Below are 27777 nucleotides of genomic sequence, written 5' to 3'. Positions count from 1 at the left end.
CCTCCCCGCCTGCCCGTCCTCGCCGCCCGGCTGCTCGGGTCTCGTCGGCCCCCTCCTCCTCCGCCCCGCCGTCCTGACTCTTTCTCCCTCCTGTCCTCAGAGGATGTCCTCCTTCCAGATCAACCTCAACCCGCTCAAGGAGCCGCTCGGCTTCATCAAGATCCTCGAGTGGGTGAGTGCAGCCCGCGCGTCCTCGGCGGGGCGGCGTGGGAGCGGAGAGCGGCCCGGCCCGCTGGAGTGGACGGCGAGGGAGGGCAGGGAGGCCGCGGCCCGGGGCCCGCGCGGGGCCGAGGCGCGGCGGCCGGCTTCGAATCGCGAGCGCCTCGGCCGCCGGGCTCCGTGGCGGAGCCGCCCCCACGCCGGAGCTCGCTTCCAGGCGATGCCCCCGGTGAGAGCGGGGGTTCGGGCTTCTCCGCGGTTTCACTGCCTCCTGCAAAGGAAGAGAGAGTTTCCTGCCGCGGTCCAACCGAAACAGGGCGGCCGGAGCGGCCGGTGCGGGCCTGCCCGCCCGGGGCCTCCGAGGCCCGGCCGCTCGGGAGCCCCTTTCGTCCGGATCGGACGGCCGTTCAGGGCTTGATTTGAACGAAGTTAGACCTCGGGTCCGGGCGGCGCGGGGAAGGCGTCGGGCCGGAACGCAGCGAGTCTGTTGGGTCGGCTCAGGCGGCTGCCAGGCAGAGGGGGGTGGACACGGGAGTTTGTTTCAGGTACTTCCAAGCAACATCCTGCTTGGAGAGGCGGCTCGAAGGCCCTTCGTGGGAACCCCTGCAATCATTAACATCAAAGGAGACTTATTAATTCGACCTTGGCCGCGATCAGTGGCTCGGAGTTGGTGAAGGCGCGGGGCGCGGCGGGCTTCCTGGAGCCTTCGAGGCCCGGCACGTGTTTGCTATGCTGATTTTCAGTCCCGTGCCAGGCAGTAGGCAGCTGGCGTCTGGTCTGTGCGGTGTGCGGCAGCTGCATCCGAAACACTCTCACGCCTTACTTTAGTGAGAAAGTGGCCGAGAACAAGCGCTTACGTTGTCCTGCGTTAAAGAGCCTGAGGAGGATGTTTTTTAAGTAGTAACAGAGCAGCACACATCCTCTGATGAGCATTTAATTTTAGTTTTCGAACCTACCCAGTTCTTCCAAAGTTTTGCAGGGTGTTTTCTGAAAATCAAAATAATGCAGACATCACACTTTTTGAAAGACAGGTGAATGTGTATGCTAAACCTGGGTTCACACTTAAAGGTGAAGTTATTTGAGCATTTAAATATTTTTAAGCATTTTAATAAATATGTATTTTCAGGAGGAAAATATACTGTTTAAGCTAATCTAATATAAAAGTTAAGAAAAAGTGTTACACCTGATAGATTGTTATTGAGGATTTTAAATAATGCAGATTTTTCACTTAAATTAAGAGGCAGTTGTTTAGTTTGTGCTTTTATTATTTGTCAGGTTTTTTTTAAAATTGTATACTTAGTGCACTACTGATAGTGTTCTGATGTGTTTTGTAAGAATTTGAGCAAATTATTGCACTGGAGAACTTTTTATAAGACTGTACATTGTTAATGGTGTAGTGAATATTTATTCAACAAATATTTGAGTATCATGTATCAGCACTACATTAAACACCAGCACACAAATGTGAATAAAAGGCTTTTCCTTATGGTATAGTAAGCATGAAGGACATGCAAATGAATATGAGAATGCCATATGGTAAATACTGTGTAAAGGTATGTACAAAATACACTCCAAGCTAGAGTGGCTTTCTAGGCATGGAGGAGCTCACATTCATTGGGGTGTAAAGTTGAAGAAGCAGCATAGCCCATCTGAGAACTTAAAGTTAATTAGAGATAGGCACACTGGGAGGGAGGAGGGTCTGGTTTGGGAAGACAGGTAGGTTTCAGAGGGCTTGCCTCCTGAGGACAACCTGAGAATCTAGGCACCTCCCTTAGGAATGTGCCTCCATGCAGCATACAGAATATTGGGGTGCTCACTGGCTAGCTTCCACTTAAGCCCACATTTCCCATCATAGGGAAAGGAGGTTCATCCCAAGGTTTTGAGCATGTGAATATTATTAGATGTGCCTTTTAGTACTTTTCATCTTCTCAACAGTGTGTAGAGGATGAATTGGTCAGAACTGGAAGAAGGGAGATCTCTTGCTTGAGAAATTATGAGGGCCTAAAATTAGGTGCTGTGGAAATCGAGAGATTTGGGAATTAGAATTTGGAGAGTGAAGAATAGGGAGAAATCTGAAATGATGGCCATGCTTAGTTGGAGTGGCAGTGGCATCACCCAAGAGAGGTCATTAAGAGGAAGAGGAGCAAATTTTAATAGAAGGTTTGTGAGGATTGAAATGTATTGGGTTTGTGATCTCTTTAGATCAGGCAAGGGGGTTTCAAAAAGTTCATGGAAAATTGAATTAAAAGATAATGCAAAGTTTCCATCAGTATTTTGAAACAACCTCATGTAAGTAGCTGTACCCTGTGGGCAGTTGTGTGAATAGACTTAGAGTTTAAAATAGAAGTTTGAGCTGGAGATTCAGCAGATACCTGCCAGGAAAGATGAGAGGAGTGGTTAGGAAGATGGAGAATAATCATATCTTGGTACCCTTACTAGAGAAAATTTATAGCAGTGAGTGCTCCACAATGTTAGGTGCAGTTGAGAGATTAAGTTAGATAAGGACTAAAATGGTTTTGATGGTCATGAAACTATGATTTTAGCAAGAGCAGTTTGAGTGAAACCACAAGTGAGATTGCAGTAGTCACAGTAAGTGGTAAGAAAGTGAAGACAGTAGACTTCTGTTTGACTGTGAAGATGGAGAGTAGTTGTGTTGACAAAAAACTGAGTAATTCCGCTTACAACTCAGTTACTTAAATACTTTTTCTAGAGACAACCATTATATTTTGGTATGCAACAGAAAGCTATATGTATTTCCCATTTCAATAAGAATAGACAAGGATCAGAATTTAATAAAAATAAATAATAATTTGTACTGGTTCATCAAAGACATTCTTAAGTAAAACTGACTTTTTTTAAACTGTGGAACTAAAATACAGTTTGGTACTATTGCTGATACCCACCAGTGCATTTGCTCGGTGTAAATGTGGACAGTATGAAATGCAAATTGTTGTACTGTTGTGAAAATATTTCTGACCCTTGTGGACTCCTGAAAAAGTCTTGGAAACTCTCAGGAATTCACAGATCAACACTGAAAACTTGTTCTGATATAAGGTAAACATTGGGTATCTGAAACAGAACAGGAAATAGGGTAGGGCTATTCTCAGATCTGGGAATTTAGGGAAAAGCTTCAACCTGCTGCCAGGATTTGTGATTTAACCTGGAGCTGAGTATTTAAAGGATAGAAAGAGCTATAGCCCCTAAGCAAGACCTGTGTAGCTTAAGATCTGCTAGCTTAAGATCTGGGTTTGTGATACTAGAATATTCTTATGTTGGTAGTTTAGAAAGTCCCATCATAAGGTATAGTGTTTGTGGACTAGGAGAATCTGAAAGCCAAGCAGAAATGACCATAAAACCATTAGACAGGGATAGAAAGGGGACACAGGTAATCAAGTTGAACCTATATCAAATGTCCTAAAACGTTTGAAAAAAGTAATTTTTACAGAAAAGCTCAGGTTATATCAGTAACATCTAGCCAGACCAACAATCAAGGTTCCTCCAAAAGACATGAAAATAATTGAGCAGTCTGAAAATGGTTTTAAAATAAATTTACTTGTATATGGATTCTTCAGAGATTTATAGTCCTATACTCAGCTTAACAAATTAGAATAGTATTGACATAAAGATATTTTCAACATAGAATGATTAAGAATTAGCAGAAACCTTCTAGCTGTTTATTTCAACACGAGCGCTAGCATTTAATTCTCATAATTCAAATTCTTAAAGGTATGGAATCATATTAGCAGGCTATTTTAGAATTTTCTATGAATGTAATTTAAAAGTAGAAGGAGGCTGGCGTTGTGTAGCAGGTAAAGCCACAATCTTCGACACTGGCCATGTACCAGCTGTTCCACTTCCGGTCCCGCTCCCTGATAATGCACCTGGGAAAGCAGCAGAAGATGGTCCATGTACTTGGGCCCCTGCCATCCACCAATGGGAGACCCAGAAGTAGCTCCTGGCTCCTGGCTTCAGACAGGCCCAGCTCCAGCCATTGCAGGTGGAAGATGTATCTCCTTCCACCTCTCTCTCTCTCTCCTCTGCCTTTCAAATAAAGAAATTTTTTGAAAAAAAAAAAAAAAAAGTGGAGGGAGGTAGAAGAGTAGAACTAAAAAAAAAAAAAAAAAACTCTTTGTGCGCATGATGAGAATAAGCTGAAATATTAGCATCAGTAACAAGACATTTCAAAATTAGTCTGCAGTGAAGGCTTCAGAATTTGACCCAAATACCAGTACCTTGGCTGTTGGCATTTGATCTTATGACTGTAAAGGGAAACACAGTTGAAGTAGATGATTTGAGGTAAATGATAAAACCAAATGCAGTGAAGATCCTGCAACTGGAGGCTTGTAAACAACACCCACAAATTAGATGGATACGAGTGTTTCCCTTGGGAATGAGCAGGGCCCAGGCCAAGACTGGGACTCTGCCTGTAGTGTAGGTAACTCATGGAAAATACCAGTAGTCTCAAATTTTTTTGACATGCACTCCTATAATTGTAAAATTTTATGTTAGTATCTTAAGGGATAGCATTTGAGATGAATTTCACCCATATTTTAAAATCCTTATTTTAAATACTATTCTGGTCATTTCTGAATGTTTTGCTACCTTCTTGTGATCCAATTAAATAGAATCCATTTTTACCTTGTTACATGGCTTCCATTGTCTCTCGTGTATGCAATATTATTAGTTTGTAGTTTATTTGAACACATTTTTAAGTCACTGATACATTTGTGAAGATTAGTTTGGTTAAAACAAGATAATTTGTTCCTTAAACTCACCTAGCCAGAAATACTCATTGTTACACATGTTACTAAAAGTGGAAGAATAGGTGAGATTATTACAGTCTGCCCCCGCAGAGGGTACCCAGCATACCATACTGACCTGTGATGCTCTGACAGCCAAGCCCAGCATGAGCTTCATGGTATATTAATCACAAGTAAGCTTTAATTCCTTATTTAAACTAAAAGTGGATATAACCAGAAGTTTAATTTCTTCATTTATGTCAGTTAATTGAGTACTGCAGGCTACTTTGAAGACAAGAATTCTAGAGAACTAGGTTGTAATATTACCCCTGAGGTTACAGATCTCTAAGTGTGGAAGATGCAGTAATGGTTATCTGGTGGACACAGAGATAATGGAGCTATTTCTTTGGTAACTTGGTACTATCATGATGAGTATGAAGCCTTTTTGACTTCAATAGAAGCTTGCTATCACCCTGCCTCTGCTTTCTTAGTAGTTACGATAGAATTCTGTATCAGCAGCTTCAGTCATTCTTCATGAGGTAGGCAGGGGTGGGAAAATGATTTCAAAAGTTGCAGAGGATGGGGGCAGGCATTTGGCGTGACTAAGACACCACTTGGGATGCATGCATCCCATGTGAGATTGCCTGGGTTCCAGTCCCAGCTCCACTTCCAATTTCCACTTCATACTAATACCAACCCTGGGAGGCAGCAGGTAATGGCTCAAGTGCTTAGGTGTCTGCCACCGTCGTGGGAGACTTGCCAGTATTGGTTTCGCATCTTCTAACTTCATCCTGGCCCAGCCACAGCTATTGTGGACATATGGAGAGTGAACCAACAGGTAGAAGATCTTGCTTGTTCTAGCTCTTCCTCCCCGACTTCTGTCCCTCCCTCTGTTTCTCAAATAAAATGAAAATAATTTTTTTAAGGTTCTAAAGAAATACAGCTCAACATGCCTGTACTTTACATATTAGACTAGTGGTAGACTAAAGTACTCAAAGGAACTGCCCTCAAAGTATATGAATGAAAACAAGTATTTGGATAAAATATAATAGTCTAAGTCATTGGTTACTGGCAACCTAATAGATTGTTAAGACAATAGAGAGGGGGGCAGTCTGGAAAGCACTAACCCACTACCCTAAGTAGCATCTGTCATTCTGTTCCATCTGATTGATGCCATTAGAGAATGTGGACTTGATGTTGCCAGATCTTCGGTTTTCCTACACATGATCAGGAAAAGCAGGAAATCCAAATTTTCCTGTGTAGTATTCTAATAGTAAGATATTTGCAACAATTAGATACCTTTTGTAAATGCTAGAAAGACCCTTCGAATGTGTCTACAGGTCAGTTTTTGGCAGTAGACTACCAGTATATAACTTCAGTCTAGATCACAGTGGCAGTAAAATATAGGAAGAAGTGAGATGGTTGGATAATTTACTCACAGATTATTTTGTGCTTTGTTAAATATAAAATGTGTACTTTGTCCCTTTTTTCTGTATGATAAGATAAAGATAAGAATTGCTAACGTGGTTTTTTTCTTGTAACAAAAAACTTTGAAATGCTTATGTAACATTCAAATTATGGTTTTATTAAATTATTAAAAATAATTTTTCCCTAATTAAGAAGTAATCTAGTGAGCATTTGCTGTGTGCCAGACCTTCTGCTAGGTGGATAGTGAAAATCCTGAATGAGACCAGGTGCAAAATCATGACAGTCTGGCCAGAGAGGGGTAGAGGTATAGTCTTTTTAGAATTAACTTTAACTAATTATTTAATTTGTTTATTAATTAATTGATAATTTTAATTGATTTTGAAAGCATTACAAAGAGGGGGAGACAGAGAGGATCTCACATCTGCTGCGTCACTCCCCTAATAGTCACAAGAGCCAGTGCTGAGCCAGGCTGAAACCAGGGGCATCTTCCACATGGGTGGCAGGGGTCCAAACACTTGGGCCATTTTCCACTACTTTTTCCAGGTCACTAGCAGGGAGCTGGATTGGAAGCAGATCAGCTGGAACTCAAACTGGTACCCATGGGGGATACTAGCATTGCAGGCAGCAGCTTTAACCATTTTGCCACAATGCTGACCCGAAGGCAACAAGCTGCAGTGTGCCTTTCATTTGCCAACTTTTGTATTAATTTGGAAGCTCATTTTCTTTTTTCTAAATTTCTTTTATTCTTTTGAAAGATAGAATGAGAGGGGGAGAGAAATCTTCATCCACTGGTTCACTCCCCAAATGGCCACAGTCAGGGCTGAGCCAGGCTGAAGCCAGGAGCCAGGAACTCTATCCTGGTTTCCTACACAGCTGGAGGGCCCCAAATGCTTGGGCCATTTTCTGTTGCCTTCTCAGGCACATTAGCAGGGAGTAGTCTGGAAGCGGAAAAGCCAGGATTTAACGTGAGGATCACATATGCAGTGGTGGGAAACTCCTGGCGTATGGGCAGTATGAGGGTCGTGAAATCATTTAATCTGCCAAGGCAGCCAGAGACAGGACTCAAAATTCAGTAAATCTGTAGCAGGCTAATTTTTAAGTTGAAAATTTTGTATGGCCCTTGAATGGTATTATAAATATCCAAGTAGCCCTTGGCAGGAAAAAGGGTCCCCGGCCCTGCTCGTGGGCATCACAGTTAGTGGCCCAATCTGTAGAGAATACTGTGTAAGTGCCTCTCAGTACACCCCCACCCCCCCCACCCCCCGAAATTAGAGGCAGCTGCAGTTTCTGCTCACGCCAAAACAGGCCAGGGATGGGCATACCCACCCCAAAGGAAATGTGGCAGCAGGAGCAGCAGGGGGCTAATGGACATGAATTGGTACCTGGAGTATTTTGGGGAATTTGTAAATTTGCACAAGCATCTGAATGGACTTGTCTCTGAAGATTTACAGCACAGCTCTAATCCCTATGTTAGACCACCAGACGGAATTCCTTTTCCCAAATCCTTAAGTTGATATGTAATCTTGCCTAAGTGCCTGCTAGCTTGTAGACTTGCTGGTACCCTCTAAATAAAAGTGGGAGCGCATAGCTATCTAGAGGCACGCTCTTAGAATGGACACTCCTGTGTCCTGTCTCCTTATTTGAAAAACCCCACACCAATAGACTATACCACCATTTCACCCTTCATTTTGTTTTTTTTTTTATAAAGTAAGATAGAGAAGAATTGCTGTAGTAGAGTTAATATATAATAGAGTTAATGTCTGCAACTCAGGGGAAGAATCATGAGAACTAATTAGAGAACAGGGGCATTCCCAACAGAATAAACATTTGCATCTAAGTTATAAAGACGTGCTGTGTTTCAGGGACAGTGAGCAGCACCATGTGACAGAAGCGAACAGGACCTGGCAGGGAATGTAGCGCCAACAAATCTAGAAAGATAAAGTTGAAGCTGGATTAACCACGTTTTTTAGTCTGAAAAAGCCATTGAGGAAATCCCTTTTAACAGGAGTGACATAAACAATTTTTTATTTCAGGTCAGTATGATATCATCATTCTGAAGTAGCTCTGGCCAATAAAAATACAATTCAAACCAAAAACACAAGCCACATAGTAATTTTAAATGTTCTGTCGCCACACTGAAAAAGTAGAAACGGGCCAGCACTGTGATGTAGCAGATAAAGCTGCCGGCTACAATGCCAGCATCCCAAATGGGCACTGGTTCAAGTCCCGGCTGCTCCATTTCAAATCCAGCTCCCTGCTAATATCCCTGGGAAAGCACAAGAAGATAGCCCATGTGCTTGGGCCCCTGCCACCCACATGGGAGACCCAGAAGAAGCTCCTGGCTTCAGCCTGGTCCAGCCTTGGCCATTGTGGCCATTTGAGGAGTGAACCAATGGATGGAAGATCTCTGTGTCTCTGTTTCTCTGTAATTCTGACTTCCAAACAAATAATGTTTTTTCAAAAATAGAAGCAGTTGAAATTTATTTTTTTAAACTTTTATTTAATATAAATTTTGAAAGTACAACTTTTGGATTATAGCAGCTTTTCCCCCCATAACCTCCCTCCCACCCACAACCATCCCATTTCCCGCTCCCTCTCTCATTCCATTCTTCATCATGATTCATTTTCAATTATCTTTATATACAGAAGATCAACTTAGTATATACTGAGTAAAGATTTCAACAGTTTGCACCCACACGGATACACAAAGTATAAAATACTATTTGAGTACTAGTTTTACCGTTAATTCACATAGTACAACACATTAAGGACAGAGATCATACATGGGGAATAAGTGCACAGAGACTCCCATTATTGATTTAACAATTGACACTCTTATTTATGACGTCAGTAATCACCCGAGGCTCTTGTCATGAGCTGCCAAGGCTATGGAAGCCTCTTGAGTTCACCGACTTCGATCATATTTAGACAAGGTTGTAGTCAAAGTGGGAGTTCTCTCCTCCCTTCAGAGAAAGGTACCTCCTTCTTTGATGGCCCGTTCTTTCCACTGGGATCTCACTCACAGAGACCTTTCATTTAGGTCATTTTTTTTTCCCCACAGTGTCTTGGCTTTCCATGCCTGAGAAACTCTCACGGGCTTTTTAGCCGGATCCGAATGCCTGAAGGGCTGATTCTGAGGCCAGAGTGCTGTTTAGGGCATCTGCCATTCTATGAGTCTGCTGTGTATCTCGCTTCCCATGTTGGATCATTCTCTCCTTTTTAATTCTGTCAGTTAGTATTAGCAGACACTAGTCTTGTTTATGTGATCCCTTTGATACTTAATCCTATCTTTATGACCAATTATGAACTTAAACTAATCACTTTGACTAATAAGATGGCAATGGTACATGCCACCTTTAAGGGATTGATTTGGAATCCCTGGGCACATTTCTAGCTCTCATTAGGGGTATGTCCAAGTGAGCATGTGCCAAACTGTACATCTCCTCCCTCTCTTATTCCCACTCTTACATTTAATAGGTATCACTTTTCAGTTAAATTTAAACACCTAAGAATAATTGTGTGTTAATTAAAGAGTTCAACCAATGGTATTAAAGACTGTACTTCTGAACTCAATATATCAACAGGTTATCAATATAAAAGTTATTGATGAGATATTTCTTCACATGTTTTTCGTGGTAAATTTAAGAATCCAGAGTATATTTTACACTTAAAGCGTGTCTATCTGTAGAATAGCTGCAGTAGCTGTTAGCTACTTTACTGGATGCTGTAGCTTTAGAACCCACACTGTAGAAGGTAAGTGAGAATCAGAATGAAATTAGAAATGAGGAGAGTCTGTTTGGTTAGGCACTCTTTGCTCAAGCCCTGCCAGTTTCCACCATGACTAACTGGTAGGGCTTGAAGAAAAATAATGGCAGAAGAGATGTATGTACATAAGTAAGCAGATTTAAAAAAACAATGTTTTTGGGGCTGGCGCCGTGGCTCAGTTGGTTAATTCTCTGCCTGTGGCGCTGGCATCCCATATGAGCGCTGGGTTCTAGTCCCAGTTGCTCCCCTTCCAGTCCAGCTTTCTGCTGTGGCCCAGGAAGGCAGTGGACGATGGCCCAAGTGCTCGGGCCCCTGCACCCACATGGGAGACCAGGAGGAAGCACCTGGCTCCTGGTTTCAGATCGGCATAGCGCCAGCCATAGCGGCCATTTGGGGAGTGAGCCAATGGAAGGAAGACCCTTCTCTCTGTCTCTCTCTCACACTGTCTACTGTCTATAACTCTACCTGTCAAATTAAAAAAAAAAACAAAACAGAAACAAAAAAAAAACACAATGTTTTTGAGGCCAGCGTTGTGGCGGACAGGTATAGCTACCGCCTGCAATGCTGGCATTCCATTTGGCACTAGTTTGAGACCTGGCTGCTCCATTTCCAATCCAGCTCCCTGCTAAAGCACTTGGGAAAGCAACGGAGGATGGCCCAAGTGCTTGAGTTCCTGCACCCATGTGGGAGACTCACAAGAAGCTCCTGACTTCAGCCTGTCCCAGCCCTGGCTGTTGGCAGCCATTTGGGGAATAAACCAGCAGATGGAAAACCTTTTCTCTCTGTAACTCTACCTCTCAAATAAATAAATTTTTTTTAAAAAATGAATATAATGTATATTAACACTTTTCATTACTTTTCCCTCCTTTTTGATACTTTATATATTTTTTAAGATTTTTATTTATTTATTTATTTATTTGAAAGGCAGAGTTAGAGAGAGAGAAACAGATTCCATCCACTGGTTCACTCCCCAAATGGCTGCAAGGACTTGGGCCATCTTCTGCTGCATTTTCAGGTGCATTAGCAGGAAGTTGGATTGGAAGTGGAGCACCTGGGACTTGAACCGATGCCCATATGGGATGCTGGCACTGCTGGCCATGGCTTTAACCCACTGTGCCACAACACCAGCCCCATATTTTGATACTTTAGACAATGTCACTGTGAACATGTCTCTTAGTACACATCAACAGGTATTCCTCTTAGATCTGTCAACTCCTTAGGTCATTTTGACATTTTGTTTATTACCAGTGTTTCCACTTGATCCACATTCAAAGCTGACTTTTGCTTTTTAAGAATTCTTTTTCAGTAGTTGCATTTACTCTAATGCTTGGAGTTTGTTTTTTAAAGTCTAAAAATCTTCCCTTCCTTATGGTCACAGATTTTTTTTTTTTTTTTTTAACATTGTCTTTAAAAATGTTAAAGGCTGGGGCCAGCATTGTGGCTCAGTGGGTTAGGGGTTAAAGTGGTTGCTTTTGATGCCAGCGTCCCATATGAGTACCAGTTTTGAGTTCTGACTATTCCACTTCTGATCTAGCTCCCAGCTAGTGTGCCTCAGAAGCAGCAAAAATGGCCAAGTGCTTCAGTCCCTGCCACCCATGTGGGAGACCTGGATGCAGTTCTGGGCTCCTGGCTTCAGCATTGTGGCCATTTGGGGAGTGATCCAGAAGATGGAAGCTGTCTCTGTGTCTTTCCTTCTCTCTGTAATTCTGCCTTTCAAATAAATAAATAAATAAATAAATAAGGCTTTTTTTTTTTAATAGTAAAGCTTTTTTCACTTAAGTCTGCAGTTCATCTGTACCATTTATTGACCATAATTCTTACATTAATTATCTTTTGCTGCATAACAAATTACCCCCAAGTTTAGTAGTTGAAACCAGCATACATTTATTATCTCATGGTTTCTATGAGACAGGAATTTGGGAACAACTTAGCTGCATGGTTTGGGGTCCCATGAGGTTACAGTCAAGCTGTTGGCTGTGCTTCTGCACCTCTGGAAGTTGCCAGCTCAGTCACATCAAGGTGGCAAGCTTCAAAGGTTCTTCATCCAAGCTCAGTCACGTGGTTGCTGGCAGTGCTCACTTCCACACCACATGAGTCTCTCCAAAAGTTGACTGAGTGTCTTCCCAGCATGGCAACTGGCTTGCCCCAAAGAAAAGAGTAAGAAAGGAAGACAGAAATTATAGGCTTTTTTATAACCTAGTCTCAGAAGACATCCCACTTCTTCTACTATATTCTAGAAGCAAGTCCACATTCAATTCAAAGGAAGGGAAGTTACTGGGTGGTGTATCAGAGAATTTGTCCGTATCTTTAAAATCACTGTCCTCCTTTCTTATTGATGTACAGTGCCAACTGTTGGACTTTGTACTAGTCATTTTGTGATCTGTTCTGTTCTGTTGGTCAGTTCGCATATCTTGTTTATTTCTTCTTACCCTAAATGTGGGTATATGCCCAAGGCTCATTTCTTGGCCTTTTATTTTCACTCTGTATTTGTACATATTTATCCCAAGAGAGTATTCATTCTGCCTTTGCCTACTCTTTTTTCCTTACCTATTAACTCTTTTTTTTTTTTAAAGATTTATTTATTTATTTGAAAGTCAGAGTTACACAGAGAGAGTGGTTTTCCATCTGGTGGTTCACTCCCCAGATGGCTACAAGGGCCAGAGCTGTGCCGATCAGGAGCCAGGAGCTTCTTCCGGGTCTCCCATGCGGGTGCAGGGGCCCAAGGACTTGGGCCATCCTTCACTGCTATCCCAGGCCACAGCAGAGAGCTGGGTCAGAAGAGGAGCCGCTGGGACCAGAATCGGCGTCCATATGGGATGCCGGCGCTTCAGGGCAGGGCATTAACCCGTTGTGCCACAGCGCCGGCCCCCACCTATTAACTCTTACCAGAAGATTGCAGACATCAGATTGCTAGACATTGCTCAGAGTCTTCATGTCTATAACCAGATTTTTTTTTCATATATCTCTTCATGGTAAAAATTATCCCTTGATGGTTATAATTTTGGTTATGGCCCACGAGACTCAAGACTGTGGAGTAATACATAGGGGACCTTACTATACTAACAAGTGTTCAACAGTATAGGCTTTGATATCAGATTTGCATTGAATTGTATCTACCTCTTGCTGGGTTTGTATCATCTAAAGCAAAACAAAGACAAATAAGCAGTGTGTCAAGCAGTAATCTAACAATGAAGGAGAAATACAGCAGCACACATAAAAGGAATAGGTCATATGGGGTGAGAGCACTGTTTAAAATAGTATGAGACAAAGTCTTCTCTGTCACAATCATATTGAACAGGGAGCTGTGGAACTGAGCAGGTGGACCATTTATTCCAAGCAGAGGGAATGGCCATTGCAAAAGCTCAGCAGGAGGAGTTAAAAAAATAGCAAGGAGATTGTTTTTTGTATAGAGAGACTAGATAAAGGAAAAAATAGCAACACGGAAGGAAGGATTTTGTAGACCCTTTGACCCTTGTTTGAACTTTAGTTTTCATTCAGAGAGGGCTCAGAAGCCATTGGAAGTTTTGAGCAGAGGATAAAATTTTCTGCTTTGTATTTTTAAAAGAATGCCTGGGCTGTAGTGTGGGATTACAGGGTAGTAGGCTGAAGCTGGGGTAAAGACAGAGCAGAGAGATCATTTTGAAGGCCATTGGTGCAAAATCCAGGCAAGAGGTGATAGTGGTTTAGATGAGGAGGTGGTGGTAAGAAGTGGTCAGATTTCAAAAATATGTTTTGAAAATAAAGCCATTAACATTTGCTAAAGGTTTAAACTCTCAATTTTTATGGCATATCTGGGTTTTTTGTTTTGTAGAAAAATAAAGTACAAACAGAAGAATGACGTTTTATCACTCATTGTATTGAGAGGTGACCACTGTCAAAATTTTGACATGTAACCTTTCAAGTTTTTGTTATGTGTATATGCATATATGTGAATACATGAACAAAGCATTTTAAAAATGAATTTTAAATGTAATGAACAGGGCCAGCTCTATGGCATAGTAGGCTAAGCTTCCACCTGTAGCACTAGCATCCCATATGGGCATGGGTTCATGTCCTGGCTGCTCCTTTTCCAATCCAGCTCTCAGCTATGGCCTGGGAAAGCAGTAGTAGATGGTCCAAGTGCTTAGGCCCCTGCACCTGCATGGGAGACCCAGAAGAAGCTCCTGGCTCCTGGCTTCAGATCGGCCCAGCTCCGGGCATTGTGGCCATTTCAAGAGTGAACCAGTAGATGGAAGACCTTTCTCTCTGTCTCTCCTTCCATCTGTAACTCTACCTCTCAAATAAATAAATAAATATTTAAAATAAATAAGTAAATGTAATGAACTGCTTATCATTGGATAATCCTCAATTTTTTTTTTTTTTTTTTAAGATTTATTTACTTGAGAGGCATTGTTAGAGAGTCTTCCATCTGCAGGTTCACTCCCCAGATGACTGCAACGGCTGGAGCTGAGCTGATCTGAAACCAGAAGCCAAGAGCTTCTTCCAGGTTTCCCATGCGGGTGCAGGGGCCCAAGCACTTGGGCTATCTTCTACTGTTTTCCCAGGTCATCAGCAGGGCTCTGGATCAGAAGTAGAACAGTCCGGACTCGAACAGGCACCCATATGGGATGCAGGCACCACAGGTGGATGCTTAACCTGCTATGCCACAGTGCCGTTCCCATAATCCTCAGTATTTTTTGATGGCTATGTGTTTCATTGTGTGAATGATAGTTTGATTCCCTGTTAACATTTAGGATGCTTCCAGTTTTTTCTAGTGTATATAGCATTTAAGAAAATGTCGTTAACACTTTTTAAGCAAATGCAGATCAGGAGGCTTTACAGACTTAATGAAGTGGCATCTCTTTGTATACAACCACTTGACTCTTGCTTAGGATGCTAAATAAAAATACCTGCAATTACCCTATTTCATTCAATACTAATAAATAGATGTTTTCTGAATTTCATGCCCATATTTAATACATACATTGATGTATGAATAAGTGCATTATTGTATGGGCTGGCATATTAACTTCTCTTTTATATTTAGGAAAGTGAAGTCAAGTTTGCTGAGACTTGCAAATAAATATTTAAACGTTTTTCACTATCTGTGTTTAGTTTGTGATTAAGGATTGCTAAAATGTTAGCCAGTTTTAATAATTGGTGTACTTACTGTTTTAATTGACCTTGTTTGGGTTTACTAATTTTTTTTTCTTTTTTGATCTCACTTTGTGTAGATTGCCTCCATCTTTACTTTTGCCACCTGTGGAGGTTTTAAGGGCAAAACAGAGGTTCTAGTGAATTGTCCTCCAGTTACTGAGAATAAAACTATTACAGCTAGTTTTGGTTATCCATTCAGGTGAGTTACCTATTTGTTTTTCTGGTTTAACAACTTTTCTACTTTCATATTGAATCATTAAAATTTCCAGCAGTGCTAGCAAGTATTTGACCTAGAGATTAATAGGTACATGTCCCACATCAGCGTGTCTAGATTCAACTCCAGCTTCCACCAGTGCACACCCTGGGAGGCAGCAGTGATGGCTCAGTTCCTGCCACTTTCCTATGAGACTTAAAAGTATTGTCTTCTCAATTCCCGGCTCCAGTCCTGACCTATTCCCAACTGTTGCAGACATTTAGTGAGTGAACCAATGGATGGAAGCTGTCTCTTGCTTTGTCTGTGTCTCTCTGCCCTTCAGATAATTTTTTTTTAATTTCCAGCAATTATTGACTGTTAAAGGAGAAAATTTTAGATTTCATGCTCATTTTTAAATGATCATTGGTACTCAAAATAGAGTGCACAGATCATTGCCTATCTGCAAACTTTTCCTAGTCTGGCAAAACGAATACAGAAAATGGAATAAGTGTTTAGGAACTTTTTTGTGTGCGGGAACCATTTGGGAACTTTTATAGAGGTATGACACTGCTTTATATCTTAAAATGTTTATCATCTCACAGTGGGGATTGGAATTAAAAAGCAAAATGGGTAGGCATCATAGTGCAGTGGGCTAAGCTGCAGCTTAGGATGTCCATGTTCCTTAACAGGAGTGCTTGGTTGAGTCCCTTCCACTCTACACTTCTGAGCCAGCTTCCTGCTAATGATAGACCAGATGCTTGGGTTCCCACCTGGAGACTCAGATGGAGCTAGTTCCCGGCTCCTTGCTTTTCCAGGCCATAGCAGAGTGCTGGATTAGAAGTGCAGCAGCAGAGACTTGAACTGGCACCCATATGGGATGCCAGAACTGCAGGCTGTGGCTTTACCTGCTATACCATAGTGCCAGCCCCATGGAGTCTTTTGTTGGATTTTAGTATTCATTAAAAAGTTTATTGAATATGTCCTGAGTTGAAGACAGAGTGTGAATCTTCTTCCATTTAACAATTCCTGCTTAACCTCTCTTAAGTCTCAATTTTTCTGTCCAATAAATTAAGAAATGCTACCTTTAAGGATGTTTTGATAATTAAATAAGATCTTATATTGAAAGTTATGTCTATATCTCCTATCCCTTTTCCTGTACAATTCCTGTGCAAATAACTGTTACTAGCAGTTTTAGTGGTAAGTGTTTTTATGATTTATGGGTGGGGAAAATTAAAAGCAGTGTGAACTTTCGGGTAACAACGAATTAATCCAAGATTAAAATGTGAAGCAATATTATAATTGGCTATCCTGGGGCTAGTCACGCAGACTGTTTCTGTAATGAAGTATAACATCTCAAATTGTAAACTAAATTGTATGACATAATCCCTCCTAATCTGCTGATTTTTTATTTCAGAAAGATAATACCTTGATATCTGGGTTGAAAAGGTTTAGTTCAGTCTGTATTCAATCTATCATAAACCAGTTGCCAGGTATAATTTATGTATATGTATTAGGAAAATTTTAGTTTAAGTAATTTTACTTTTTATTTTGAATTTTCCTTTTTTCAAAAGGAAAATGTTTTTGATGTATTTGGGGAGTATATTTTGTTTGAAATGTAATTTCAAAATTCTGCTTAAGTATGTCTAACTCTTGGGAGAACCTAGCAATTTATTTGGGTTTTTCTTTAAACAGGTTGAATCAGGCGTCATTTCAGGCACCTCCAAATGTAAATGTGTGTGGCGTAAGTTGGGATAGTTATGTTCTCGTAGGAGATTACTCTTCTTCGGCACAGTTCTATGTCACCTTTGCAGTCTTTGTGTTCTTGTACTGCATTGCTGCCCTTCTGCTGTATGTTGGTTACACGAACCTGTATCGGGATAGTCGCAAACTTCCCATGGTTGTAAGTAATTGTTTTATTTCTTCCTATACAAAAATAATTTGTGTAAGTTATATAAGTTTACTTACTGGAAGTTAAAATTCTTGACATGAATCAGTTTAACTTAACTTTGATATGTATTTGCCACAAGGTTGAGCTTTCTACCATTGTTAAGTTTAATCTGTTTTTTTTTTTTTTTAGCCTATTCGTACTTTACCTAAGTTTGCTTTTGTTTTTTACTTTAACCTGGAGAAAACTCAGATGTGTTATAAAGCATATTAAGTTACATAGCAGAAAAATTAAGTCGAAATTAATGTCTTTAATTTGAAATTAATGTCTTTAATTTGAAAACTTACATACCATACCAGTAGTCTTCCTATTTTTCAACATTTTTTTCTTTCTTCAAAAGCCCACTATTTATGCCTCTACAGTATCCTGTTAAGCCTGATTGTCCGTATCAGAGATCAGCAGATAGTGGCCCACAAGTCAAATATAACTGTGTTTTTTTTAAATACAATTTTTTGGAGCTTGATCACACCCTGTCATTTGTACATTGTCTGTGGCTGCTTTCATGCTGCCGTGGCAGAATTACATAGCTGTGATGGAGATTAAAACTATTTACCGTGCGGCCCCTTTCAGAAGAGGCTGACTTCTGGTCTGTATTCTGAAATTCCTTAATTTAATATATGGCCCAGACAGTTCTTAAATTCAACATTAGTGATACCCATGAGCTAATTTTGAACATTTGAAATGCCAGCAAATTATTTGGATTTGAAATCCTGATGCCTTTCTTGGCTTTAGAGTCTAATGAACTAGAAATAATCTCTGAGCTTTAGTAAGTAGAATCTACCTGAATTATCAGTGGCAAGTTCAGAGATAAATCATAGTTTTAAACTGGACCTCACTATAAATGAATGACTGAGCTCAGTGTTAGTGCTATTGATTTTTGGAGAAGAGAAATATTTTTGTGACACTGACCACTTTTATCTTTGAGAAACAATGATATTTCCTAATTCTTTGTGAACTTAGCTTAAAAGGAAGGCTATTTAAATGTGAAGGAATTATATAAAAAGATAACAATTTCTGTTTTTAATTTTTGCTGCCTGGATCATAAGTAGGCATATGGTAAGTAAGAAAGTAGTCTTTATCATTCACATTTATTATGTTTCTCATATCTGAGAATAAGAAAAACATGAAATATTTCTTGGTTGTATAATGCCTTTCAGAAAGATAGATATCAGCTGTTTTAACCTCCAGTGCATAGATATGTGTGTGTACACACACACACACATATATACATACATAGAGAGGCTTTGATGATTACTAAGCATTTATACATGTATACATGTATAATATATATAGTCAGTAGGAATGACATTAGAAATACATAGCTTCTGCAGATTCCAAGCCTTGTTTAAAAGGGGACTAGGATGATCAAATAGATTGTATTAGTTGATTAAAATTGTTTGTGATTAAAAGGTGTTTCTTGGCCAGCGCCACGGCTCACTAGGCTAGTCCTCCACCTGCAGCACCGGCACCCCAGATTCTAGTCTGGTTGGGGCGCCGGATTCTGTCCTGGTTGCTCCTCTTACAGTCCAGCACTCTGCTGTGGCCTGGGAAGGCAATGGAGGATGGCCCAAGTGCTTGGGCCCCTGCAGTCACATGGGGGACCGGGAGGAAGCACCTGGCTTCTGGCTTCAGATTGGCGCAGCGCTGGCCGTAATGGCCATCTGGGGAGTGAACCAACGGAAGGAAGACCTTTCTCTCTGTCTCTCTCTCTATAACTCTGCCTGTCAAAAACAAAAAAAAGATGTTTCTTGCCATTTTGTCATTATCCCAACAAATCTTTTTGGGATAACCTAGCAGTGAGCCCTTTGTTTCTCATATTTTTCTGGTGGATTTTAAAAATTCTGCCCTGTTTAAAGCAGCATTCATTTGTTTTTGTAGAACATTTTTCTATTTGACATCTATCTAGTTATATCATTCAGATAATAAAAATTAGTTTTCTTCCTTAGAGTGATCACTCGTATAAAGCAGTAATCCAGAATTGGTTCCTTAAGTGGGTTTTTTTGTTAATACAATAGGTGCTTCTTGTCTGTAAAAAATACAACTTCTAAGTTAAATTCTGCTTTCTTTTAATTTAACTGTGTAGCATAAAGATTTTTTTAAGTACTCCAATTATTAAATGTAGTCAAATGTGACATTGATGTCTAGGCACTGTTAATAAGGATACACTTTTCTAATATTTAATTTTTATTTGAAAGGTAGAGTTAGAGACAGAGGTCTTCCATCTGCAAGTTCATGCCACAAATGACCACAATGGCTGGCGCTGTGCCAGGATGAAGCCAAGAGCCAGAGGCTTCTTCCAGGTTTCCCACATGGATGTACAAGCTCAAACATTTGAGGGCATGGGCACAAGACGTGGGCCATCCTCCACTGCTCTCCCAGGCACATTAGCAGGGAGCTAGATTGGAAGTGGAGTAGCCAGAACTGAACCAGTGCCCATATGAGATACTGGTGCTGTAGGTGGCAGCTTAACCTGCTGTGCAACAATGCCAGCCCCAACAAGGACACATTCTTTGAGCAGTATTCTCAGTTCTGTGCTAAGGGGTATTCCTGGGAATATTTCAAGTATAAAATTTCAAATCTACTTTTGTTATTTTTTAGGTAAACATTGTACTTCTTGTGCTAAGTAGCAGGAAATTAAGAAGGTTCTAGACAATGTAGAAAATCAGGAATATCAGAAAAATTAAGGCCAAACAAAAATAGATTATCCCAAATCTTAAAAATCTGTTATGAATCATATTGTAACTTAATAGGAGCAGCTTGCCCTAGGCAACTGTGGGTTGTGCATTGCAGAACTCCGTGAAGCACTGCCCATTTAGATTGTACTGTGACCGTTGTTATGAGTAGGAAAATAATACTCTCTGCAGGGGCCTAATTTTTTCCACTCCCCTTCACCCTAAGGTTACCTTGTGCATCATTTTCAGAAAAGCTCCTGTTCTTGAAATACAAAAAATATGGGGCCAGTATTGTGGTGCAGCGGGTTAAGCTGGCACCTGTGATTCCATTCCATTATCAGAGCATCATTTAAAGTCCTCGCAGCTCTACTTCCAATTCACCTCTGTACTGATATTCCTAGGAAAGCAGCAGAAGATGACTCAAGTACTTGGGCCTCTGCCACCTACATGAAAAACTCAGATGGAGTGCCAGGCTCCTAACTTCCTCCTGACCATCCCCAGATATTGCAGTCATCTGAGGAGTGAACCAGGGGATGGAAGATCTCTTTCTTTCTCTGCCTTTCAAATAAATACATGAACATTTTTAAAATATGGAAAAATGTTATTCATAAAGCCATCAGCAATGTGATTTAAAGAGTTTAAGAAGAAGGCCGGCGCTGCGGCTCAATAGGCTAATCCTCCACCTTGCAGCACCGGCATGCCAGGTTCTAGTCCCAGTCAGGGCGCCGGATTCTGTCCCGGTTGCCCCTCTTCCAGGCCAGCTCTCTGCTGTGGCCAGGGAGTGCAGTGGAGGATGGCCCAAGTGCTTGGGCCCTGCACCCCATGGGAGACTAGGAGAAGCACTTGGCTCCTGCCATCGGATCAGCGCGGTGCACTGGCCGCAGCGCCGGCCGCGGCAGCCATTGGAGGGTGAACCAACGGCAAAAGGAAGACCTTTCTCTCTGTCTCTCTCTCTCTCACTATCCACTCTGCCTGTCAAAAAAATAAAAATTAAAAATAAAGAGTATAAGAAGAAGATAGAGTGTGATTTCCAACTAAGAAAGAGTTGGTGTTTCTAAGAAGAAAGAAAATACCTTAAAATTAAGAAAATTTGACATCTTTTGATCAACACTATGAACTTTAGATAGAACTTAATGTGTGATTGCCTCATATTATTGATCATCCAAAAAGCATTGTATTTCTAGCAGTATTTGGAAAAGATCTACCTAGAGCAGAATATAGCAGTGAGAAGAGGAGTATACTCACAGAGTGGAAAACATAAGCTATAATATTTCTATCCTTTTCTCTTTGATCTATATTTTTAAAGGGGACCAATAACAACAGAAAGCTCAAATGCAAATACCTCCATATTTATAAAATGGTAATTGGTTTTTGTTCTGTAGCCCCAAAGCATTTGTTTAATGTCATCTTTTTTTTTTTTTTTTTTTTTTTTAAACAGGCAGAGTTAGACAGTGAGAGAGAGAGAGAGAAAGGTCTTCCTTCCGTTGATTCACCCCTCCAAATGGCTGCTACCACTGGCACGCTGCGCTGATCCGAAGCCAGGAGCCAGGTGCTTCCTTTTGGTCTCCCATGCGGGTGCAGAGCCCAAACACCTGGGCCATCCTCCACTGCCCTCCTGGGCCACAGTAGAGAGCTGGACTGGAAGAGGAGCAACCAGGACAGAATCTAGCACCCCAACCAGGACTAGAACCTGGGGTGCTGGCGCCAAAGGCAGAGGATTAGCCAAGTGAGCCATGGCACCAGCCTATTTAATGTCATCTTGACTAGGTATAGCATAGCCTCTATATAGTAAGAGACTCCTGATTTGCATCGTAAATATATAACTGAAAGGTGGCAGACTGGGGTTGGCACTGTGGCAAAACAGGTTAAGCCGCTGCCTGCAGCACCTGCATTCCACATGTGTGCCTTCAAGTCCGGGCTACTCCAGTTCCAGTCCAGCTCCCTGCTAATGCACCTGGGAAAGCAGCAGAAGATAGATCAAATGCTTGGGTCCCTGCACCCACGTGGGAAACCTGGAAGAAATTCCTGGCTTGGACCTGTACTGTGGCGTAGCGGGTAAAGCCGCTGCCTGCAGCACCAGCATCCTATATGGGTGCCAGTTCGAGTCCCAGCTGCTCCACTTCAGATCCAGCTCTCTGCTATGGCCTGGGAAAGCAGTGGAAGATGGCCCAAGTCCTTGGGCCCCTGCAGCCATGTGGGACACCCAGAAGAAGCTCCTGGCTCCTGGCTTCAGATTGGCTCAGCTCCAGCCATTGCAGCCAACTGGGGAGTGAACCAGCAGATGGAGGACCTCTCTCTCTCTGCCTCTCCTTCTTTCTCTGTGTAACTCTTTCAAATAAATAAATAATTATTTTTGAAAAAAAAAAGGGAAGAAGGAAGGAAGCAAGCTAGGAAGCTAGCTCCTGGCTACTGGTTTCAGATCAGCCCAGCTCTGGCCGTTTTGGCCATTTGGGGATTGAATCAACAGATGGAAGATCTCTCTCTGTCTCTCCCTGTCTCTCTGTAGCACTACCTTTCAAATAAATTAATAAATATTTAAAATAATACAAGCAAAGCTGACAGATAATAATTAAAATCTAACCAAATATATATAATTTTTTTTAAATAAAATGTGTCTGTAATAATAAGCCCCAAAACTCCTTTCTGAGCTTGGAGAGTTTTATTTACTTACTTATTTATTTATTTATTTTGACAGGCAGAGTGGACAGTGAGAGAGAGAGACAGAGAGAAAGGTCTTCCTTTGCCATTGGTTCACCCGCTTGGAGAGTTTTTTTGTTGAGTTCATAGACTTAAGTGTACCTATATGCTTAGAATATGTAACATGAAAAACATAGATGTTTTTTACATTGTCATTTTGGTCATTAATTTGGAGAAAAGCCAAACAAGATGGAACTTAAGATTACAGAGAAAATGTTAATTAAATCCTATATTCAGTATTTTTAAATTTTTCTAGCTATTTTAATTTTTTTAAGATTTATTATTTATTTGAGTGGCAGAATTAAATTTAGAGAGACAGAGGCAGAGAGAAAGAGAGAGGTTTTCTATCTGCTGGTTCACTCCCCAGGTGGCCACAATAGCAAGAGCTCAGCTGATCCAAAGCCAGGAGCCAGGAGTCTGGAGCGTCTTCTGGGTTTCCCATGTGTGTATGGGGGCCCAAGGGCTTGGGGCATCTTCTACTGTTTCCCCAGGCACATGAGCAGGGAGCTGGATTGGAAGTGGAGAAGCCAGGACTAGAACTGGCGCCCACATGGGATGCTGGCACTGCAGGCGGCAGCTCTACCCACTTTGCCACAGCACTGGCCCACTGTTATCCATATTACTTGACAAAATTTTAGTTCCTTGGCAGAAATTGAGTAAGGAGAATATTTTTTTTTCTTTCTCCATCTTTGAGTTAAATAAAAAAAATCCAAAATGATTAAAATCTTCCCTTTTATTGTTAAAAATACAATAAATAGCAAAAGATAGTTATTAGTGATAAATTGTCATGGGAATCTTTTTTTAATATAATGAGTATTCTTTTTTTTTTTTTTTTTTTTTTTGACAGGCAGAGTGGATAGTGAGAGAGAGAGAGACAGAAAGAAAGGTCTTCCGTTTTGTCGTTGGTTCACCCTCCAATGGCCGCTGCGGCCAGCGCATCTCGCTGATCCAAAGCCAGGAGCCAGATGCCTCTCCTGGTCTCCCATGCGGGTGCAGGGCCCAAGGACTTGGGCCATCCTCCACTGCCTTCCCGGGCCATAGCAGAGAGCTGGCCTGGAAGAGGGGCAACCGGGATAGAATCCGGTGCCCCAACTGGGACTAGAACCCGGTGTGCCGACGGTGCAAGGCGGAGGATTAGCCTGTTAAGCCACGGCGCCGGCCATGAGTATTCTTAAAATTTGTGTTCATGAATTTAAAATGAGAGCTCTCATCCTGGTTGTATGCTTTTCACCATTTTATTATCTATTATTTGGAGAATTAGATTTAACTAAAGCTAGAGTTTTACCTGAGCAATGTGAAGAAATAGGAGGTGGATAAGGGAGTTGAGAGTGTATGCAAAAGGTTTTTAACAAAGAACTGTGGGAGGTAAATTGATTAAGGGAAATGAGGACATGCTTGAAGCTGGATGCAATAAAAATGGATTGTGATAAGATTGTAGGTCTTGGTGAAGTCAAAGGGTTTTGGAGATTGGGATACTGGGGTGAGCAAGCTAGAAAGGTGATATTGGAAAGAGGGATACTCAAAACAGTTATGGGCCAATCCAGCTGATGATGACAGGTCTAAGGTGTAACTGTGGGAGTGGGAGGCTGAAATGAGGTTATGGTGAGGATTGCATGACATTTGATTTCTAGTGTTAAAATCTTAGACTCCTGAGGAAGACGACTGAGTCGTGCTTACTGTTCTGTCTCAGGCCCTGTGCAGGTAACAGTAAACATCAGCACATGCTGTGCTGCCTATGACCTCTTCTGTGAAGTATGTCAGGAAAGCCATTTCTCATCCCGGAGGGTTACCAGTAATGTCTTCATCATGGATTTGAAATGTAGTGCTCTTCAATTGACTGTTCCTTATTGACTCACACTTGTTTTTACTTTAGGACTTTGTTATCACTCTTGTTGCCACCTTTTTGTGGTTGGTGAGCACTTCAGCCTGGGCTAAAGCTCTTACGGATATTAAAGTATCCACTGGGCACAGTATTGTTCAGGAACTTCTGCCTTGTCAACAGAAGGACGTGCATTGTTACTTTGGTTCTGTGACTAGTATGGGGTCCCTAAATGTATCTGTGGTATGTATGCATTATTTATTAAATTTTTTTATTTCACTTAGAAAAAACCTTACTAATGATTTAAGAAAGCAATTTGCAGTGAATCTCTGGATGAATCTTGGTTTTTATTTTTACTAAATTATCAGAATCCTAGTTGTAGTGTTTACCTTTATAATGTGAAGAAAAGTTTAAGAAAATTATTACCCGTCACAAGTTTGAAAAAGATCCTGATTTGGTCTTACTTTTCATTGAAATTGACAAGGCGGGACTTTTGCTAACATGTTGTGCTAAGTAAGGCCTTTATATTTGCATCTCCTTTAAGTTATCCAGTCATCCTAGAAGGACTGTGGAAGGTAGAATTCTAACCTTGGCTTTACCACTGGGGAAATGTAGCTCATATGTTAACACTCCCAAAATGACAACAGCCAGTACATGGAAAACCAAGATTTGAACCAGGTCTGACTGTGGAACCCTGCTTTCTAAATCTGACTTGACTCTGGGCATTTAAAGTGATGCTTCTGTGGTTTCTTAAATAATTTATAATATTTAGTCTATATGATATGGTAGCTATTATTCTGCCCACTATTTTACCACTATACATCTGCTGCTAAATATATTATTGGTATATTGTATTGAGTAGATTATATTTAGGGGGTCTCATGTCTTCAAGAAAATATTTTTCCCCTGGATGAAGGCAGCCCTCCCTACCTTACATAGCAATTTTCCTAAATTTTTGTTTAATAACTTTGAGAGATCAGAGTCAGTTTTTACCATTTATATTGACAGAGCTTTGATCTGGACAGTTTAAGAAATGTTTTGGCATACAAACACAAAGAGAGAAAGCATTTGACCTTCAGTAATGGGGTGGCACTCCAAGCTTTTTATCCTGATCTTTGTAAGTCACTATTATTAGATTTATAAAGGACTCTGTGGATACAGGGAACCTTTTTGCTTTCGTCTGGTCACAGATTTGCATTTGGGAAGGTTACTTTCTTCTAGGTTGACTAGTGCAGGATGTGAAGTACAGTTCTGTGACTCCTCTCAGGCCTACAACTGTCGGATTGGTGTAGAGGGTGGCAGTAGGAGGAGATAGGAGAGAAGTAAGAAGAAGTATACAGTTTGTAACCCCTCCAGGTGGGGGAAAAATGAAAGCATCCCAAAGAAGGAAATGTGGATTCCTGATGTTCCTTTTCATTCCCTAATACTGCAGTCTGTATAGAAACCAATATAAGGAGGTCCATTTTCTCTAATTCAGTCTCATCTTCTTGGTAGTCATGAGCATGCAAAATTAAAATTTCTTTTAATCATGATTTTATATGTTACAGATTTAGAGGTTTAACCTTATTTTGTGGTAAATAAGTCATTATATATCCAAATTTTGTGCATTGAAATAGAAAGTTTTTTATCCTCTTTTGTATGTAGTATTAAACTTTAAATAATGTTGCACTGCCTGAAAATGTCATATATGTAAAGAAAAGATTTGTGAGTAGGACATGGATGTTTATATAAGTATTAGATTACCTTGTTTATTTTTCATAGATCTTTGGCTTTCTGAACATGATACTTTGGGGAGGAAATGCGTGGTTTGTATACAAGGAGACCAGTTTGCACAGTCCATCAAATACTTCTACTGCCCACGGCCAAGGAGGTGTTCCACCTCCTGCTGGAATATAATTAAAGGGAGAAAAGCACTGTAGGAAATGTGTGTCTTGCTATGACTTGTTGCCAACATCTTGAGAAGCATTATTGGTTTCTAATAAAAGTAATGGCTTTTTCAGTAAATTGGTGGGTTTTAAATTTTGCTGCTTTTTTACATAAAGCCTGTGCCTTTCTTAGAAATGTAAGATGTAAATGTATTCTCACATGTAAATTTTAAAGTTCAGGGGCCTATTATGAGATGATACACATTTTTGAATGAGCAGTAAGTTGTTTGCTTTCTAAAGTGTTTACACCTTAAGCCTTAACGTGTATCTTCATTCATAAAATTGTATTATATCATAATAGGAATAAAATTATTCTGGATATACACTACTGTAAGTTTGTACAGATCACATGCCTGAGACCTGTCTTTGTTTAAGAAAACCTAGATTATATAAGTTGTATTTAGAAAAAACATATTTAGTTCAAAATTTCTGTCTGAGCATTGTTCATGTTATGAAAATGTAATGGCAAAAACTGGGTATATGCTCTAATTCTGTTTTTTCTAAATGACCTGCTGTACTTAATATGTGTACTAAAATTGTGTTGGGAGCAGGGATTTGGAAATTTCTAACAGATGTGTAGTTTATTTAGTAATTCTGTTACATGAGGTATAAGCTTACATTACTCTAGTGGTTTAATAAGAATTCAGAGATAGTACGTGTTTTCCATGAACTTCTTTGAAGTTCCCTCGGGTTTCAGTAGAAAGAACATGGTTCACCTAGATATCTTCGTATGTGTGGGCATTACTCTTGGTAATGTTTTTTCTCCTATGTTGCTCTTGCTGTGTAAGCATAGGTTGAGACCTAGTCTCCTTGTGAGTAGAGAATAGGAGACTTTTTTTTTTTTTTTTTTTTTTTGCAGACCCTTTTCAGAGGGTCACAAAAATTAGGATTACCTTTTACTTTTGAAACATTTAACATTTAGAGTCAATGAAGTTGCTGTCTTGAGTTTAGCATTGATATTGTGAAAATAAATGTGATTCCGATTTCATGTTTCTTAATGTTCTTCTTTCACAATTGGATAATTAAGGAATTATGCATCATAAAAGAACCTGAGCTTTATTGTGGGTATACTCTCTTTGCACACACATTTGGGTATATTCTAAATATGGGGCTTACTCACATTTTGCTTCCTAATCTTATTGTACAGGGATCCAGATTGCCTATTCCTAAAATATGATTGTTTATATGTGAAGCACATCTTACTATTGCCTTGTTTTTGTTGCTTTTATTCGTGACAGGAAATGTTTTGAGGAATGTATATCTTTTATGCAACCAACTTAATAAAGAAATTGAAAGAAA

General features: G+C 40.6%; 1 protein-coding gene across 1 annotated transcript; it reads left to right on the top strand.

Moving 5' to 3' along the window:
* Window positions 1-27777, top strand: SYPL1 (synaptophysin like 1). The gene is made up of 5 exons (XM_062216387.1): window positions 1-172; window positions 15305-15426; window positions 17113-17320; window positions 24608-24796; window positions 26315-27777. Exons 1-5 carry the CDS (start codon window positions 104-106, stop codon window positions 26447-26449), a joined length of 723 nt encoding a protein of 240 aa, XP_062072371.1. The 5' UTR covers window positions 1-103; the 3' UTR covers window positions 26450-27777.

This window comes from Lepus europaeus, chromosome 1, assembly GCF_033115175.1.
Source record: "Lepus europaeus isolate LE1 chromosome 1, mLepTim1.pri, whole genome shotgun sequence".
Taxonomy (NCBI): Eukaryota; Metazoa; Chordata; class Mammalia; order Lagomorpha; family Leporidae; genus Lepus; species Lepus europaeus.
The sequence above is the reverse complement of the archived record's forward strand: the minus strand, read 5'-3'. Positions and strand labels throughout refer to the sequence as shown.

Bases quoted from the DNA above. Each gene is read 5' to 3' on its own strand.
- SYPL1 (XM_062216387.1), top strand. From the start codon at position 104: ATGTCCTCCTTCCAGATCAACCTCAACCCGCTCAAGGAGCCGCTCGGC. The intron at 15,427-17,112 runs GTGAGTTACCTA...TTCTTTAAACAG, and splicing joins AGTTTTGGTTATCCATTCAG to GTTGAATCAGGCGTCATTTC. The intron at 24,797-26,314 runs GTATGTATGCAT...TATTTTTCATAG, and splicing joins GGTCCCTAAATGTATCTGTG to ATCTTTGGCTTTCTGAACAT.